The sequence below is a fragment of the Mytilus californianus genome, unplaced genomic scaffold (assembly GCF_021869535.1).
Source record: "Mytilus californianus isolate M0D057914Y unplaced genomic scaffold, xbMytCali1.0.p SCAF_2, whole genome shotgun sequence".
In the NCBI taxonomy this organism is placed as follows: Eukaryota; Metazoa; Mollusca; class Bivalvia; order Mytilida; family Mytilidae; genus Mytilus; species Mytilus californianus.
Genome location: NW_026262668.1, coordinates 7,422,947 through 7,441,583, shown reverse-complemented (window position 1 = coordinate 7,441,583; position 18,637 = coordinate 7,422,947). Strand labels below are relative to the sequence as shown.

Sequence of the window (18,637 nt, the reverse complement as noted above, 5' to 3'; positions counted from 1 at the left end):
ATTGGTTTTGTCACATGTTGCAATATATTATGTATGCGATAATGATAGCAGGATTTCTTTCTTTCATATTCTATTCAGACAGCTGTATAAAAATAAGAAGATATGGTATGATTACTAGTGAGAACAACTCTCCACAAGAGACCAAATGACACAGATATTACATAGAAGGGGGTAGGGATAAAATACAGAAGAAGAAATAGAACATTAATATAATGGAATATGTAGACAGCTCTTACAAACATTACATCCTTACTGAAAAAGTACAAGGGCATACACTACAGGCACGGGAACACATTCTACTGCATCCACACATCACGATTAACAAACACTGCAGATTGAATATGAAAATGAGAACTAATCTATATTTTTGTATTTGCCTATACCTATAGGCCAATCTCAGTAGAATTTTAATTAAAATTTCTTACTTTAATTTATTCTATAATCTACTTAGAAGACTTCAATGCTAAATCTTCTTGTTTCCAAAATAAAATTTTGTACAACTTATAAAATTATTTTCGTGTTCACTATCCGATAAGAAGGTTTGTATGTTGAAATTTCTTAGAATATTGCCAGTGGTTGTCTTTGTTTACTCTAAGTCAGTGGTTGTCTTTGTTTACTGTAAGTCAGTGGTGGTCTTTGTTTTACTGTAAGTCAGTGGTTGTCTTTGTTTACTGTTAGTCAGTGGTTGTCTTTGTTTACTATTAGTCAGTGGTTGTCTTTGTATACTGTAAGTCAGTAGTTGTCTTTGTTTACTCAGTGGTTGTCTTTGTTTATTGTAAGTCAGTGGTGGTCTTTGTTTACTATAAGTCAGTGGTGGTCTTTGTTAACTGTAAGTCAGTGGTTGTCTTTGTTTACTATTTGTCAGTGGTTGTCTTTGTTTACTGTAAGTCAGCGGTTGTCTTTGTTTACTGTAAGTCAGCGGTTGTCTTTGTTTACTATTAGTCAGTGGTTGTCTTTGTTTACTGTAAGTCAGTGGTGGTCTTTGTTTACTATTAGTCAGTGGTTGTCTTTGTTTACTATTAGTCAGTGGTTGTCTTTGTTTACTGTAAGTCAGTGGTGGTCTTTGTTTACTGTAAGTCAGTGGTTGTCTTTGTTTACTGTAAGTCAGTGGTTGTCTTTGTCTACTGTAAGTCAGTGGTTGTCTTTGTTTACTGTTAGTCAGTGGTTGTCTTTGTTTACTATTAGTCAGTGGTTGTCTTTGTTTACTGTAAGTCAGTGTTTGTCTTTGTTTACTGTAAGTCAGTGGTTGTCTTTGTTTACTGTTAGTCAGTGGTTGTCTTTGTTTACTATTAGTCAGTGGTTGTCTTTGTTTACTGTAAGTCAGTAGTTGTCTTTGTTTACTCAGTGGTGGTCTTTGTTTACTGTAAGTCAGTGGTTGTCTTTGTTTACTATTTGTCAGTGGTTGTCTTTGTTTACTGTAAGTCAGCGGTTGTCTTTGTTTACTGTAAGTCAGCGGTTGTCTTTGTTTACTATTAGTCAGTGGTTGTCTTTGTTTACTGTAAGTCAGTGGTGGTCTTTGTTTACTATAAGTCAGTGGATGTCTTTGTTTACTATTAGTCAGTGGTTGTCTTTGTTTACTGTAAGTCAGTGGTGGTCTTTGTTTACTGTAAGTCAGTGGTGGTTTTTGTTTACCGGAAGTCAGCGGTTGTCTTTGTTTACTGTAAGTCAGTGGTTGTCTTTGTTTACTATTAGTCAGTGGTTGTCTTTGTTTTCTGTTAGTCAGCGGTGGTCTTTGTTTACTGTATGTCAGTGGTTGTCTTTGTTTACTATTAGTCAGTGGTTGTCTTTGTTTACTGTAAGTCAGCGGTTGTCTTTGTTTACTGTAAGTCAGCGGTTGTCTTTGTTTACTATTAGTCAGTGGTTGTCTTTGTCTACTGTAAGTCAGTGGTTGTCTTTGTTTACTGTTAGTCAGTGGTTGTCTTTGTTTACTTTTAGTCAGTGGTTGTCTTTGTTTACTGTAAGTCAGTGTTTGTCTTTGTTTACTGTAAGTCAGTGGTTGTCTTTGTTTACTGTTAGTCAGCGGTTGTCTTTGTTTACTATTAGTCAGTGGTTGTCTTTGTTTACTGTAAGTCAGTGGTTGTCTTTGGTTACTGTAAGTCAGTGGTGGTCTTTGTTTACTATAAGTCAGTGGTTGTCTTTGTCTACTGTAAGTCAGTAGTTGTCTTTGTTTACTCAGTGGTGGTCTTTGTTTACTGTAAGTCAGTGGTTGTCTTTGTTTACTATTTGTCAGTGGTTGTCTTTGTTTACTGTAAGTCAGCGGTTGTCTTTGTTTACTGTAAGTCAGCGGTTGTCTTTGTTTACTATTAGTCAGTGGTTGTCTTTGTTTACTGTAAGTCAGTGGTGGTCTTTGTTTACTATAAGTCAGTGGTTGTCTTTGTTTACTATTAGTCAGTGGTTGTCTTTGTTTACTGTAAGTCAGTGGTGGTCTTTGTTTACTGTAAGTCAGTGGTGGTTTTTGTTTACCGGAAGTCAGCGGTTGTCTTTGTTTACTGTAAGTCAGTGGTTGTCTTTGTTTACTATTAGTCAGTGGTTGTCTTTGTTTTCTGTTAGTCAGCGGTGGTCTTTGTTTACTGTAAGTCAGTGGTTGTCTTTGTTTACTATTAGTCAGTGGTTGTCTTTGTTTACTGTAAGTCAGCGGTTGTCTTTGTTTACTGTAAGTCAGCGGTTGTCTTTGTTTACTATTAGTCAGTGGTTGTCTTTGTTTACTGTAAGTCAGTGGTGGTCTTTGATTATTAGTCAGTGGTTGTCTTTGTTTACTATTAGTCAGTAATTGTCTTTGTTTACTGTAAGTCAGTGGTGGTCTTTGTTTACTGTAAGTCAGTAATTGTCTTTGTTTACTGTAAGTCAGTGGTTGTCTTTGTTTACTGTAAGTGTAACAGTGGTTTGATTCCGCCAGTGTACTTTATCCGGAGGAAGAAAATCCCCAGTGATTTTTATCCACCAACAAAAATTCACTAGGTGTTTCTATCCGGGTCCAGTGTAAAACATCCACCAGTCATTATAAGGTTCTAAAAAGGGTTTTTTGAAGGGGAAACATATATAAGATGTGACTTTATAGTTTTTAGTGTATTTGAAACTTGCATAAATGATTTATGTAAAAAGTGGAGAGTTTTCATCCAAGGAATGTTCACACTAGTGTTTTTAAACAAGGAATGATTACACTAGTGATTTTGTACCGGAATGATTGCACTAGTTATTTTATACCGGGATTAATTACACTAGTGCTTTAGATCCATACATTGATGAAGTGATTAGTACTCATTTTCAACACACGATAACACAATAATGCTTATTAACGAATAAGATTTAAATAATTTTTCTATGCAAATCTTTAAAATCATATGCTTTTAAATTGTCACTAATTGTAATATTTATATTTATTGGATTGTTCGAAGTTTTTCTGTGTATTTGCTTTTCGGTCAACTTCTATAATTGAAACTTTATGTAAGAACAAATCTGCTCTTAAAATTTGGTTTATATCAAGTTCAATGTCCTGATCATTGATAAATTATTTTGAGTTATAAAAACATCCTCCTCATCATCATCAATATTATTTATAATTACTAGATTGACTCAGATTAATTAAAATGGTTCCTTGAAAATCATTTTAATTTTAACCCATTTATTTATGTAAACAATAAACCGGTCTAATATAAACAAAACAACGATATCAAGATCGACGCTTTCACACTATTTACATCCAATATTCTCTAGTGAAAAACAGTTACCCGGAATAAATACACGGCGGAATGAAAGTACGCTTACATAAGTCAGTGGTGGTCTTTGTTTACTGTAAGTCAGTGGTTGTCTTTGTTTACTGTAAGTCAGTGGTGGTCTTTGTTTACTGTGAGTCAGTGGTTGTCTTTGTTTACTGTAAGGCAGTGGTGGTCTTTGTTTACTGTAAGTCAGTGGTGGTCTTTGTTTACTGTAAGTCAGTGGTTGTCTTTGTTTACTGTAAGTCAGTGGTTGTCTTTGTCTACTGTAAGTCAGTGGTTGTCTTTGTTTACTGTTAGTCAGTGGTTGTCTTTGTTTACTATTAGTCAGTGGTTGTCTTTGTTTACTGTAAGTCAGTGGTTGTCTTTGTTTACTGTTAGTCAGTGGTTGTCTTTGTTTACTTTTAGTCAGTGGTTGTCTTTGTTTACTGTAAGTCAGTAGTTGTCTTTGTTTACTCAGTGGTTGTCTTTGTTTACTATTAGTAAGTGGTTGTCTTTGTTTACTGTAAGTCAGTGGTTGTCTTTGTTTACTGTTAGTCAGTGGTTGTCTTTGTTTACTATTAGTCAGTGGTTGTCTTTGTTTACTGTAAGTCAGTGGTTGTCTTTGTTTACTGTAAGTCAGTGGTTGTCTTTGTTTACTGTTAGTCAGTAATTGTCTTTGTTTACTGTAAGTCAGTGGTGGTCTTTGTTTACTGTAAGTCAGTAATTGTCTTTGTTTACTGTAAGTCAGTGGTTGTCTTTGTTTACTGTAAGTCAGTGGTGGTCTTTGTTTACTATAAGTCAGTGGTGGTCTTTTTTTACTGTACGTCAGTGGTTGTCTTTGTTTACTGTTAGTCAGTGGTTGTCTTTGTTTACTCTAAGTCAGTGGTTGTCTTTGTTTACTGTAAGTCAGTGGTGGTCTTTGTTTACTGTAAGTCAGTGGTGGTCTTTGTTTACTGTAAGTCAGTGGTTGTCTTTGTTTACTGTAAGTCAGTGGTTGTCTTTGTCTACTGTAAGTCAGTGGTTGTCTTTGTTTACTGTTAGTCAGTGGTTGTCTTTGTTTACTATTAGTCAGTGGTTGTCTTTGTTTACTGTAAGTCAGTGTTTGTCTTTGTTTACTGTAAGTCAGTGGTTGTCTTTGTTTACTGTTAGTCAGTGGTTGTCTTTGTTTACTATTAGTCAGTGGTTGTCTTTGTTTACTGTAAGTCAGTAGTTGTCTTTGTTTACTCAGTGGTTGTCTTTGTTTACTATTAGTCAGTGGTTGTCTTTGTTTACTGTAAGTCAGTGGTTGTCTTTGTCTACTGTAAGTCAGTGGTTGTCTTTGTTTACTGTTAGTCAGTGGTTGTCTTTGTTTACTATTAGTCAGTGGTTGTCTTTGTTTACTGTAAGTCAGTGGTGGTCTTTGTTTACTGTAAGTCAGTGGTTGTCTTTGTTTACTGTTAGTCAGTAATTGTCTTTGTTTACTGTAAGTCAGTGGTGGTCTTTGTTTACTGTAAGTCAGTAATTGTCTTTGTTTACTGTAAGTCAGTGGTTGTCTTTGTTTACTGTAAGTCAGTGGTGGTCTTTGTTTACTATAAGTCAGTGGTGGTCTTTTTTTACTGTACGTCAGTGGTTGTCTTTGTTTACTATTTGTCAGTGGTTGTCTTTGTTTACTGTAAGTCAGCGGTTGTCTTTGTTTACTGTAAGTCAGCGGTTGTCTTTGTTTACTATTAGTCAGTGGTTGTCTTTGTTTACTGTAAGTCAGTGGTTGTCTTTGTTTACTATTAGTCAGTGGTTGTCTTTGTTTACTGTAAGTCAGCGGTTGTCTTTGTTTACTGTAAGTCAGTGGTTGTCTTTGTCTACTGTAAGTCAGTGGTTGTCTTTGTTTACTGTTAGTCAGTGGTTGTCTTTGTTTACTATTAGTCAGTGGTTGTCTTTGTTTACTGTAAGTCAGTGGTTGTCTTTGTTTACTGTAAGTCAATGGTTGTCTTTGTTTACTGTTAGTCAGTGGTTGTCTTTGTTTACTGTAAATCAGCGGTTGTCTTTGTTTACTGTAAGTCAGCGGTTGTCTTTGTCTACTGTAAGTCAGTGGTTGTCTTTGTTTACTGTTAGTCAGTGGTTGTCTTTGTTTACTATTAGTCAGTGGTTGTCTTTGTTTACTGTAAGTCAGTGGTTGTCTTTGTTTACTGTAAGTCAAGGGTTGTCTTTGTTTACTGTAAGTCAAGGGTTGTCTTTGTTTACTGTTAGTCAGTGGTTGTCTTTGTTAACTATTAGTCAGTGGTTGTCTTTGTTTACTGTAAGTCAGTAGTTGTCTTTGTTTACTCAGTGGTTGTCTTTGTTTACTGTAAGTCAGTGGTGGTCTTTGTTTACTATAAGTCAATGGTGGTCTTTGTTTACTGTAAGTCAGTGGTTGTCTTTGTTTACTATTTGTCAGTGGTTGTCTTTGTTTACTGTAAGTCAGCGGTTGTCTTTGTTTACTGTAAGTCAGCGGTTGTCTTTGTTTACTATTAGTCAGTGGTTGTCTTTGTTTACTGTAAGTCAGTGGTGGTCTTTGTTTACTATTAGTCAGTGGTTGTCTTTGTTTACTATTAGTCAGTGGTTGTCTTTGTTTACTGTAAGTCAGTGGTGGTCTTTGTTTACTGTAAGTCAGTGGTGGTCTTTGTTTACTGTAAGTCAGTGGTTGTCTTTGTCTACTGTAAATCAGTGGTTGTCTTTGTCTACTGTAAGTAAGTGGTTGTCTTTGTTTACTGTTAGTCAGTGGTTGTCTTTGTTTACTATTAGTCAGTGGTTGTCTTTGTTTACTGTAAGTCAGTGGTTGTCTTTGTTTACAGTAAGTCAGTAGTTGTCTTTGTTTTCTCAGTGGTTGTCTTTGTTTACTGTAAGTCAGTGGTGGTCTTTGTTTACTATAAGTCAGTGGTGGTCTTTTTTTACTGTACGTCAGTGGTTGTCTTTGTTTACTATTTGTCAGTGGTTGTCTTTGTTTACTGTAAGTCAGCGGTTGTCTTTGTTTACTGTAAGTCAGCGGTTGTCTTTGTTTACTATTAGTCAGTGGTTGTCTTTGTTTACTGTAAGTCAGTGGTGGTCTTTGTTTACTATTAGTCAGTGGTTGTCTTTGTTTACTATTAGTCAGTGGTTGTCTTTGTTTACTGTAAGTCAGTGGTGGTCTTTGTTTACTGTAAGTCAGTGGTGGTTTTTGTTTACCGGAAGTCAGCGGTTGTCTTTTTTTACTGTAAGTCAGTGGTTGTCTTTGTTTACTATTAGTCAGTGGTTGTCTTTGTTTACTGTTAGTCAGTGGTGGTCTTTGTTTACTATTAGTCAGTGGTTGTCTTTGTTTACTGTAAGTCAGTGGTTGTCTTTGTTTACTGTAAGTCAGTGGTTGTCTTTGTCTACTGTAAGTCAGTGGTGGTCTTTGTTTACTGTTAGTCAGTGGTTGTCTTTGTTTACTATTAGTCAGTGGTTGTCTTTGTTTACTGTAAGTCAGTGGTTGTCTTTGTTTACAGTAAGTCAGTAGTTGTCTTTGTTTTCTCAGTGGTTGTCTTTGTTTACTGTAAGTCAGTGGTGGTCTTTGTTTACTATAAGTCAGTGGTGGCCTTTTTACTGTACGTCAGTGGTTGTCTTTGTTTACTATTTGTCAGTGGTTGTCTTTGTTTACTGTAAGTCAGCGGTTGTCTTTGTTTACTGTAAGTCAGCGGTTGTCTTTGTTTACTATTAGTCAGTGGTTGTCTTTGTTTACTGTAAGTCAGTGGTGGTCTTTGTTTACTATTAGTCAGTGGTTGTCTTTGTTTACTATTAGTCAGTGGTTGTCTTTGTTTACTGTAAGTCAGTGGTGGTCTTTGTTTACTGTAAGTCAGTGGTGGTTTTTGTTTACCGGAAGTCAGCGGTTGTCTTTTTTTACTGTAAGTCAGTGGTTGTCTTTGTTTACTATTAGTCAGTGGTTGTCTTTGTTTACTGTTAGTCAGTGGTGGTCTTTGTTTACTGTAAGTCAGTGGTTGTCTTTGTTTACTGTTAGTCAGTGGTTGTCTTTGTTTACTGTAAGTCAGCGGTTGTCTTTGTTTACTGTAAGTCAGCGGTTGTCTTTGTTTACTATTTGTCAGTGGTTGTTTTTGTTTACTGTAAGTCAGTGGTGGTCTTTGTTTACTATTAGTCAGTGGTTGTCTTTTTTTACTATTAGTCAGTAATTGTCTTTGTTTACTGTAAGTCAGTGGTGGTCTTTGTTTACTGTAAGTCAGTAATTGTCTTTGTTTACTGTAAGTCAGTGGTGGTCTTTGTTTACTGTAAGTCAGTGGTGGTCTTTGTTTACTGTAAGTCAGTGGTTGTCTTTGTTTACTGTTCATCAATGGTTGTCTTTGTTTACTGTGAGTCAGCGGTTGTCTTTGTTTACTGTAAGTCAGCGGTTGTCTTTGTTTACTCTAAGTCAGTGGTTGTCTTTGTTTACTGTAAGTCAGTGGTTATCTTTGTTTACTATTAGTCAGTGGTTGTCTTTGTTTACTGTAAGTCAGTGTTTGTCTTTGTTTACTATTAGTCAGTGGTAGTCTTTGTTTACTGTAAGTCAGTGGTTGTTTTTGTTAACTGTTAGTCAGTGGTTGTCTTTGTTTACTGTAAGTCAGTGGTTGTCTTTGTTTACTGTAAGTCAGTGGTTGTCTTTGTTTACTGTAAGTCAGTGGTGGTCTTTGTTTACTGTAAGTTAGTGGTTGTCTTTGTTTACTGTAAGTCAGTGGTTATCTTTGTTTACTATTAGTCAGTAATTGTCTTTGTTTAATGTAAGTCAGTGGTTGTCTTTGTTTACTATTAGTCAGTAGTTGTCTTTGTTTACTGTAAGTCAGTGGTGGTCTTTGTTTACTGTAAGTCAGTAATTGTCTTTGTTTACTGTAAGTCAGTGGTTGTCTTTGTTTACTGTAAGTCAGTGGTGGTCTTTGTTTACTGTAAGTCAGTGGTTGTCTTTGTTTACTGTTCATTAATGGTTGTCTTTGTTTACTGTGAGTCAGCGGTTGTCTTTGTTTACTGTAAGTCAGTGTTTGTCTTTGGTTACTATTAGTCAGTGGTTTTCTTTGTTTACTGTAAGTCAGTGTTTGTCTTTGTTTACTATTATTCAGTGGTTGTCTTTGTTTACTGTAAGTCAGTGGTTGTTTTTGTTAACTGTAAGTCAGTGGTTGCCTTTGTTTACTGTAAGTCAGTGGTTCTCTTTGTTTACTGTAAGTCAGTGGGGATCTTTGTTTACTGTAAGTTAGTGGTTGTCTTTGTTTACTGTAAGTCAGCTGTTGTCTTTGTTTACTGTAAGACAGTGATTGTCTTTTTTTACTGTAAGTCAGCTGTGGTCTTTGTTTACTGTAAGACAGTGGTGGTCTTTGTTTACTGTAAGTCAGTGGTGGTCTTTGTTTACTGTAAGTCAGTGGTTGTCTTTGTTTACTGTAAGACAGTAAATGTCCTTGTTTACTGTAAGTCAGCTGTTGTCCTTGTTTACTGTAAGACAGTGGTTGTGTTTGTAAACTTAGTGTCATATTGGGTTTTCGTTAATTATTTTAACAGAAATCAGCCATTGGTTGTCTCGTGTGAATTGTTTATCATTTTGTCATACCAGAATCTTTTATATAGCTGACTATACGGTTGGAGGCTGCGCAGTGACCCTAATGTTGCTGTGATCCACTTTAAACTCTGGCGGATAGTTGTCTCATTGGTAATCATACCACATCTCCTTTTTTACATTACTTCCATGATTAAACTATTTACGTTTGTAACCCCATTTTAAATTGGTTGTAAGTTGAAAATTCATTAAATTTGGAATTCTTTTTTTATTCACCCTTATAAAAAGAATGGTTTTATACATCGAAAATTCTATGTCAATTAAATGTTCCTAATTATTATTAAAGCACATCAATGGATCACATGAACCAGAAAAGTACAAACATACAGTTCAAGGAAAATTAAAAACAAATCTGATTTTCAAAAATCTTCTTTCGATTATAATAGAGATATGTCATGTATACTTCCTCAATTACTTTCGTGTTTCCAAATATCTGCAGGCAATGCATGTTGCAAAATTTGTGCAAGCTACCGTACATGTGCTGGAACGATACATTTGTATAAATAAGATGGACTGAGTACCAAAACATAGCACATATGACCAGTCTCCAAACTAAAGGTAAGTTGTTCAGTAGTTAGCAGTGTTGAATAGTATATGGGTTAAGCTTTCAATATGTTTGACTGAAATTGATAAGTCAAACGTTCATACACAGTAAATTCAGTTAGTTTTCAGATAGGCACACCTTTTCTTTTGATGCGTTTAAAAGAGGAAGAATAAAAATATGTTATTCCAACTAAGGGTCTCGAAAGGACATAAACATTTGACATGACAATAACCATATAATTTGAGATTAAAACAAATAACATTTAATGAAATCAAGTGACATATAACTGTCCCGCTAACATGTTTAACCCCGCCACATTCTGTATGTATCTGCCTGTCCCAAGTCAGGAGCCTGTAATTCAGTGGTTGTCGTTTGTTTATGTGTTACATATTTGTTTTTCGTTAATTTTTGTACATAAATTAGGCCGTTAGTTTTCTCGTTTGAATTGTATTACATTGTCATTTCGGGGCCTTTTATAGCTGACAGTGCGGTTTTGGCTTTGCTCATTGTTGAAGGCCGTACGGTGACCTATATTTGTTAATTTCTGTGTCATTTGGTCTCTTGTGGAGAGTTGTCTCATTGGCTATCATACCACATCTTCTTTTTTATATTAAGTAAATTTTTACGCAGCTTAAGCTTTTATGTGGCTGATTGTATATTGGGATTTTCCCATTGTTAAAGGGCGTACGGTTGCCTATAACTGCTTACATCTACTTCGTTTGAACTTGGCTGGATAGTTGTCTCATTGGCAATCATACATCTCCTTATTTTTATATAGCCCAAACGGTTGCGCATGTTAATAGTCCTTCCCGTGTCAGCAGCAAGTAAGATAGCAGTGTGATATCCTAAATGCAACTGACACCAGGGGGTGTTACCTTAAAGATTGACTGGCATGCTAAATATATATGTGGAAATGTCTTTGCCCCACCTGTATCAAAAGCATAAAAGGGTAACTTGAATGGGGACGTTGATTTAAGGATATGTAACAGTTTTATTTATAGAAAAAAAACTTATTAATCATTATATATCTTCTATATTTTCTTTTAATGACTAATATGTGTTTGACTTCTAAATCAACAAGCCAACTTTTAAAATATGTATGTATATGACAATCTAACGGTTGATGTTTGTTTATAAAATTACATATTATTTTAAGTAAATCAACATGTTCTACAGTGAAAAGCCAAATGATTTGATTTTTCATATGATTAAGATAAGTATTCACTTTTTCTAATCAAGACAACATATCACCTCTTTCATCCTCAAATCTTGTGCAATCAAAAAGACATTACTCATGAACACAGTTGATAGCTTGGTTTGGAGATACTTCTTAAATTTTTACTAGACTCCTAAAAAGGAAAATGTCTTGTATTTGTACATTCAATTCCATGTAACTTCGATACAACAATTATTGAATCATACTATGATGTTTTATTCAGTTGGTGAAGTACTTAAGATTGTTCAAATGTCTCTTCTATACTCTCTAATCAATACCAGTACAATAGCATCCCTTTGATTATATTAAAATAAATTGGAAATAATAATAATAATAATAATAAATTCTTTATTTAACGAAGGTAACTCATTTAACATACAATTGTTAATCTCACACGAGGCCTTCATACATTAAAATGAACAATTAATACATATAACAATCAATGCATATAACACAATAATCAATAGAGATGTACATAATTACAAATTTATATACACAAGTATGAAAACAGACTGTAGAACTAGCATGGCAAGAATGTTCTAAGAAAAAAAAAGTGTGTCCACTCATTTTGTTTTGTGAAAAAAAGATTAGCACATTTCACCTTAAAGCTTTCGATATGACTTGAATCCTTTATAACATTTGGCAAACTATTCCAAATAAGTAGACCAGAATATTGAAAAGTCTTTTTGAAGTATTCAGACTTTGGCCTTGGTAAATGAAGATGTCCAGATGTTGTTGACCTAAGAGAATAACTATATAGATCACTGCACGCAGTAAATTTACTAGTAAGATAATCTGGCGCTAGTCCATTCATACATTTAAACATTAAAATGGCTTGAAAATATTTTATCCGTGTAAAAATGGTCATCCAATAAAGTTCTTTAAACATTGATTTTGATGGTTAATCAAAAGGTTTATTCAAAATTAATCTTGCTGTGCGCTTTTGCAGCTTATGAATCCGCTCAATGTTGCAGTTTGCGGTAAAATCTATCCAGTTTAGACAACACTGCGACTTCATTTATTTTTTTTGGTGTACCCAAAGAAAAAAATGTTAAATTTTATGCAAAGTTTCTCAAGGGGTAAACCTGAATTTAATTTTAATAATATACACCTTCCTTCTTACATTTGGAGGAAAGAGTGTGATCAAAAACATAAAGGCTTGTTTTGATGTTCAGATTTAATGATAAAAACTATTTCCGCAAATTACAATAAGATTCTATGAATTTCTTGTACGGTTCACTTTGAGCATAACTTAGCGAGCCCGATGAGATTAAATATAAACTAGGTACTTGTATTTTGAAACACATTCCAGGTTTATATTCTGGAATACGAATTTCTGTTTAACATGTCTGCCTGCTTTGTTGAAAATCAAAATCCTTGTTTGTAAGTGTTCACGTTGAGACACTAATCTTTGCAAAAATTGACAAGCAATTTCAGTTTGTCTTGTAGCTCTTCTGCTGATCTAGATAATAAAACAATATTATTAGCATTCATTAAACAATGTGAATCTTTATCATTAACATTGACAAGGTCCCTTGTCCTTGACAAATAATTTGGTAAATCATATATATAAATATTTTGAATAAGTTAGGAATAATGTTTTAAAATTATTTGACGCCAGTATTTAATGAGGAAAAACACTAACTTGATTTTGAATTTTGACGCATGATCTACTAATTTCATACATACTCTTGACAATGTTATAGAAGTAAGACCGAACCCCAATCTTTGATCATCTTTAGTAGATTAATTTTGATTGCTGTATGAATAACAGTATCAAAAGCCTTCTGAATGTCAATAAAACAGGCTAACAGTCTCCCTTCTTTTAAATTACATTATGTTTTCATGAGGAATATACTGAGTATGAACATATGGTCTGCCGTTATGGCTTTCTACGTAAATCAATTTGACTTTCATGTATAATACTATTTTTCTGAAAAAATCTGTCCAGTCGTAAATTTAAAATTTTGTTAAAAATTTTTCCAATTGCACCTATTATTGTTATTTCTCTGTAAGTCTGCTGACTTATTACATTTCAAATGTGAAATGTATTTGGATAATTCCGACTCTATATGACACAATACAAATCATTGAAACATTTAGTTTTTTCTAGCTGTTTCAGTTTTTCACAGTGTATATTTCGTTTTTTTTTTAATTCAGTTATCAAAATTAAAAAAAAAAAAAATCATATGAGTTCAATTAAAGTTTGAAAGAAATAATAAAAAAAAAAACCCCAAATAAGTACAATTTCTTGAAATATCAAAATTCAATTATTCAATTAAAAGTGTCGTTTCTTAATTTTGTTGTGTAATTTCATACACATTTGTATTTGATAAATAGAGAGTTGTGGCTTTCATTGACAAGCTGTTGAAAAAAATGCTTAAAGTTAATTTTTTCTCTTTCAAACATTTTATTAGTGTGTGTGTGTGTGCCGCTTAAGCCGGTTCTAGGGGCCGTCTTAAACTTGCAGTGCAGTTTTTTTGCTCTGTGTTGAAGGCCTCATTATGACTTTGAGATAAGGAACAACAATAAAAGCGCTGTTCCTTTGCTATTTTGTGTGTTTTTGTGCATGTACTGATTTTGCGTCATGGGTGGATACCCCATATCCTTTGTTTTTCTATAATATCCTTATAACATTTCAATGGAGTACGAATTTAAAATTGATAAAAATATGTTTTGAAATCCTTCATGATGATATCGGTTGTTCTTTTGAATAAGAATTAAAACATAAGTTACTAGTACGCCATGGTATGTATTTAATATTTCTTGATACAATAAAGATCAATTAATGTGTCATCCTTTCTGTTCATTTTTTTTTCAGCAACGAAGATGAGATCCTTTATTCTTCTTACCCTGTTAGCCCTTATTGCAAGTAGTTATGGGGGAGGGTATGGCGGTGGTAGTGGAGGAGGATATGGCAGCCGTGGAGGAAGATATGGCGGCGGTGGAGGCAGAGGAGGTGGAGGATATGGCATGAGTAGTTATGGCGGCGGTGGCAGTGGAGGTGGATATGGCGGAGGACGCAGTGGTGGCGGTTATGGAAGTGGAGGAGGTGGCGGAGGACGCAGTAGTGGCGGTTATGGAGGCACGAGTTATGGAAGTGGAGGAGGTGGCGGTTATGGAGGCACGGGTTATGGAAGTGGAGGAGGTGGCGGAGGACGCGGTGGTAGCGGTTATGGAGGCAAGGGTTATGGAAGTGGAGGAGGTGGAGGAGGTGGCGGAGGAGGAGGTCGAGGCGGTTATGGTGGTAGATCCTATGGAAAAGGATACTGAGTGTATCAATCGAAGACATATTAAAAATAGAACACAATTTAATTGTTCTCTTTGAATAATGCATATCTTTATTTACATAAATGTTATGGTCGTTGAGGTCAATGATATTGAGGAATCTTTGACATCTAAACATACTAGTATTGCATTGGCATATGATTTGAATGTTTATACGTCAATGACATAGAAACCTGATGACACACACATTTCTGAAAAAAAATATAGAGGTCAATTAAACAGGTCAAGCTCTAAATCGCCCCATTACATGTGATTTCTTGATGAATGAAACGACAAAAGTTTTAAACATTCCACCATGTGTTGGCATTTCCCTTTATTGGTTTTGTCACATGTTGCAATATATTATATATGCGATAATGATAGCAGGATTTCTTTCTTTCATATTCTATACACCTTATCGCTATTTGTCCGCCATTACTTGACATCACAAAAGTTCCCGTAAAATTTTGACGTCATAATAGAAAATATCTGACGCCACAATGGAAAAGTGATTGTTGTATGACGTCAAAAGTTCAAGCGGGACAGATTCTCGGGTCAAGCGGGAATAGCGATAAGGTGTATTCAGACAGCTGTATAAAAATAAGAAGATATGGTATGATTACTAGTGAGAACAACTCTCCACAAGAGACCAAATGACACAGATATTACATAGAAGGGGGTAGGGATAAAATACAGTAGAAGAAATAGAACATTAATATAATGGAATATGTAGACAGCTCTCTTACAAACATTACATCCTTACTGAAAAAGTACAAGGGCATACACTACAGGCACGGGAACACATTCTACTGCATCCACACATCACGATTAACAAACACTGCAGATTGAATATGAAAATGAGAACTAATCTATATTTTTGTATTTGCCTATACCTATAGGCCAATCTCAGTAGAATTTTAATTAAAATTTCTTACTTTAATTTATTCTATAATCTACTTAGAAGACTTCAATGCTAAATCTTCTTGTTTCCAAAATAAAATGTTGTACAACTTATAAAATTATTTTCGTGTTCACTATCCGATAAGAAGGTTTGTATGTTGAAATTTCTTAGAATATTGTCAGTGGTTGTCTTTGTTTACTCTAAGTCAGTGGTTGTCTTTGTTTACTGTAAGGCAGTGGTGGTCTTTGTTTACTGTAAGTCAGTGGTTGTCTTTGTTTACTGTAAGTCAGTGGTGGTCTTTGTTTACTGTAAGTCAGTGGTTGTCTTTGTTTACTGTAAGTCAGTGGTTGTCTTTGTCTACTGTAAGTCAGTGGTTGTCTTTGTTTACTGTTAGTCAGTGGTTGTCTTTGTTTACTATTAGTCAGTGGTTGTCTTTGTTTACTGCAAGTCAGTGGTTGTCTTTGTTTACTGTAAGTCAGTGGTTGTCATTGTTTACTGTTAGTCAGTGGTTGTCTTTGTTTACTATTAGTCAGTGGTTGTCTTTGTTTACTGTAAGTCAGTAGTTGTCTTTGTTTACTCAGTGGTTGTCTTCGTTTACTGTAAGTCAGTGGTGGTCTTTGTTTACTATTAGTCAGTGGTGGTCTTTGTTTACTGTAAGTCAGCGGTTGTCTTTGTTTACTATTTGTCAGTGGTTGTCTTTGTTTACTGTAAGTCAGCGGTTATCTTTGTTTACTGTAAGTCAGTGGTTGTCTTTGTTTACTGTAAGTCAGCGGTTGTCTTTGTTTACTGTAAGTCAGTGGTTGTCTCTGTTTACTGTAAGTCAACGGTTGTCTTTGTTTACTGTAAGTCAGCGGTTGTCTTTGTTTACTATTAGTCAGTGGTTGTCTTTGTTTACTGTAAGTCAGTGGTGGTCTTTGTTAACTATTAGTCAGTGGTTGTCTTTGTTTACTATTAGTCAGTGGTGGTCTTTGTTTACTATTAGTCAGTGGTGGTCTTTGTTTACTGTATGTCAGTGGTGGTTTTTGTTTACCGGAAGTCAGCGGTTGTCTTTGTTTACTGTAAGTCAGTGGTTGTCTTTGTTTACTATTAGTCAGTGGTTGTCTTTGATTACTGTTAGTCAGTGGTGGTCTTTGTTTACTGTAAGTCAGTGGTTGTCTTTGTTTACTATTAGTCAGTGGTTGTCTTTGTTTACTGTAAGTCAGCGGTTGTCTTTGTTTACTGTAAGTCAGCGGTTGTCTTTGTTTACTATTAGTCAGTGGTTGTCTTTTTTTACTGTAAGTCAGTGGTGGTCTTTGTTTACTATTAGTCAGTGTCTTTGTTTACTTTTAGTCAGTAATTGTCTTTGTTTACTGTAAGTCAGTGGTGGTCTTTGTTTACTGTATGTCAGTAATTGTCTTTGTTTACTGTAAGTCAGTGGTTGTCTTTGTTTACTGTAAGTCAGTGGTGGTCTTTGTTTACTGTAAGTCAGTGGTTGTCTTTGTTTACTGTTCATCAGTGGTTGTCTTTGTTTACTGTGAGTCAGCGGTTGTCTTTGTTTACTGTAAGTCAGCGGTTGTCTTTGTTTACTCTAAGTCAGTGTTTGTCTTTGTTTACTATTAGTCAGTGGTTGTCTTTGTTTACTGTAAGTCAGTGGTTGTTTTTGTTAACTGTAAGTCAGTGGTTGTCTTTGTTTACTGTAAGTCAGTGGTTGTCTTTGTTTACTGTAAGTCAGTGGTTGTCTTTGTTTACTGTAAGTCAGTGGTGGTCTTTGTTTACTGTAAGTTAGTGGTTGTCTTTGTTTACTGTAAGTCAGCTGTTGTCTTTGTTTACTGTAAGACAGTGATTGTCTTTTTTTACTGTAAGTCAGCTGTGGTCTTTGTTTACTGTAAGACAGTGGTGGTCTTTGTTTACTGTAAGTCAGTGGTGGTTTTTGTTTACTGTAAGATAGTGGTTGTCTTTGTTTACTGTAAGACAGTAAATGTCCTTGTTTACTGTAAGTCAGCTGTTGTCCTTGTTTACTGTAAGACAGTGGTTGTGTTTGTAAACTTAGTGTCATATTGGGTTTTCGTTAATTATTTTAACAGAAATCAGCCCTTGGTTTTCTCGTGTGAATTGTTTGTCATTTTGTCATACCAGAATCTTTTATATAGCTGACTATACGGTTGGAGGCTGCGCAGTGACCATAATGTTGCTGTGATCCACTTTAAACTCTGGTGGATAGTTGTCTCATTGGTAATCATACCACATCTCCTTTTTTACATTACTTCCATGATTAAACTATTTACGTTTGTAACCCCATTTTAAATTGATTGTAAGTTGAAAATTCATTAAATTTGGAATTCTTTTTTTATTCACCCTTATAAAAAGAATGGTTTTATACATCGAAAATTCTATGTCAATTAAATGTTCCTAATTATTATTAAAGCACATCAATGGATCACATGAACCAGAAAAGTACAAACATACAGTTCAAGGAAAATTAAAAACAAATCTGATTTTCAAAAATCTTCTTTCGATTATAATAGAGATATGTCATGTATACTTCCTCAATTACTTTCGTGTTTCCAAATATCTGCAGGCAATGCATGTTGCAAAATTTGTGCAAGCTACCGTACATGTGCTGGAACGACACATTTGTATAAATAAGATGGACTGAGTACCAAAACATTGCACATATGACCAGTCTCCAAACTAAAGGTAAGTTGTTCAGTAGTTAATGCTTAACAGTTAGCAGTGTTGAATAGTATATGGGTTAAGCTTTCAATATGTTTGACTGAAATTGATAAGTCAAACGTTCATACACAGTAAATTCAGTTAGTTTTCAGATAGGCACACCTTTTCTTTTGATGCGTTTAAAAGAGGAAGAATAAAAATATGTTATTCCAACTAAGGGTCTCGAAAGGACATAAACATTTGACATGACAATAACCATATAATTTGAGATTAAAACAAATAACATTTAATGAAATCAAGTGACATATAACTGTCCCGCTAACATGTTTAACCCCACCACATTCTGTATGTATCTGCCTGTCCCAAGTCAGGAGCCTGTAATTCAGTGGTTGTCGTTTGTTTATGTGTTACATATTTGTTTTTTGTTAATTTTTGTACATAAATTAGGCCGTTAGTTTTCTCGTTTGAATTGTATTACATTGTCATTTCGGGGCCTTTTATAGCTGACAGTGCGGTTTTGGCTTTGCTCATTGTTGAAGGCCGTACGGTGACCTATAGTTGTTAATTTCTGTGTCATTTGGTCTCTTGTGGAGTGTTGTCTCATTGGCAATCATACCACATCTTCTTTTTTATATTAAGTAAATTTTTACGCAGCTTAAGTTTTTGTGTGGCTGATTGTATATTGGGATTTTCCCATTGTTAAAGGGAGTACGGTTGCTTATAACTGCTTACATCTACTTCGTTTGAACTTGGCTGGATAGTTGTCTCATTGGCAATCATACCACATCTCCTTATTTTTATATAG

General features: G+C 34.8%; 1 protein-coding gene across 1 annotated transcript; it reads left to right on the top strand.

The window, feature by feature from the left end:
* The first annotated feature begins 9,696 nt into the window (after window positions 1-9,696).
* LOC127729195 (acanthoscurrin-2-like) lies at window positions 9,697-14,322 on the top strand. The gene is made up of 2 exons (XM_052236883.1): window positions 9,697-9,810; window positions 13,834-14,322. Exons 1-2 carry the CDS (start codon window positions 9,789-9,791, stop codon window positions 14,283-14,285), a joined length of 474 nt encoding a protein of 157 aa, XP_052092843.1. The 5' UTR covers window positions 9,697-9,788; the 3' UTR covers window positions 14,286-14,322.
* Window positions 14,323-18,637: the final 4,315 nt, after the last annotated feature.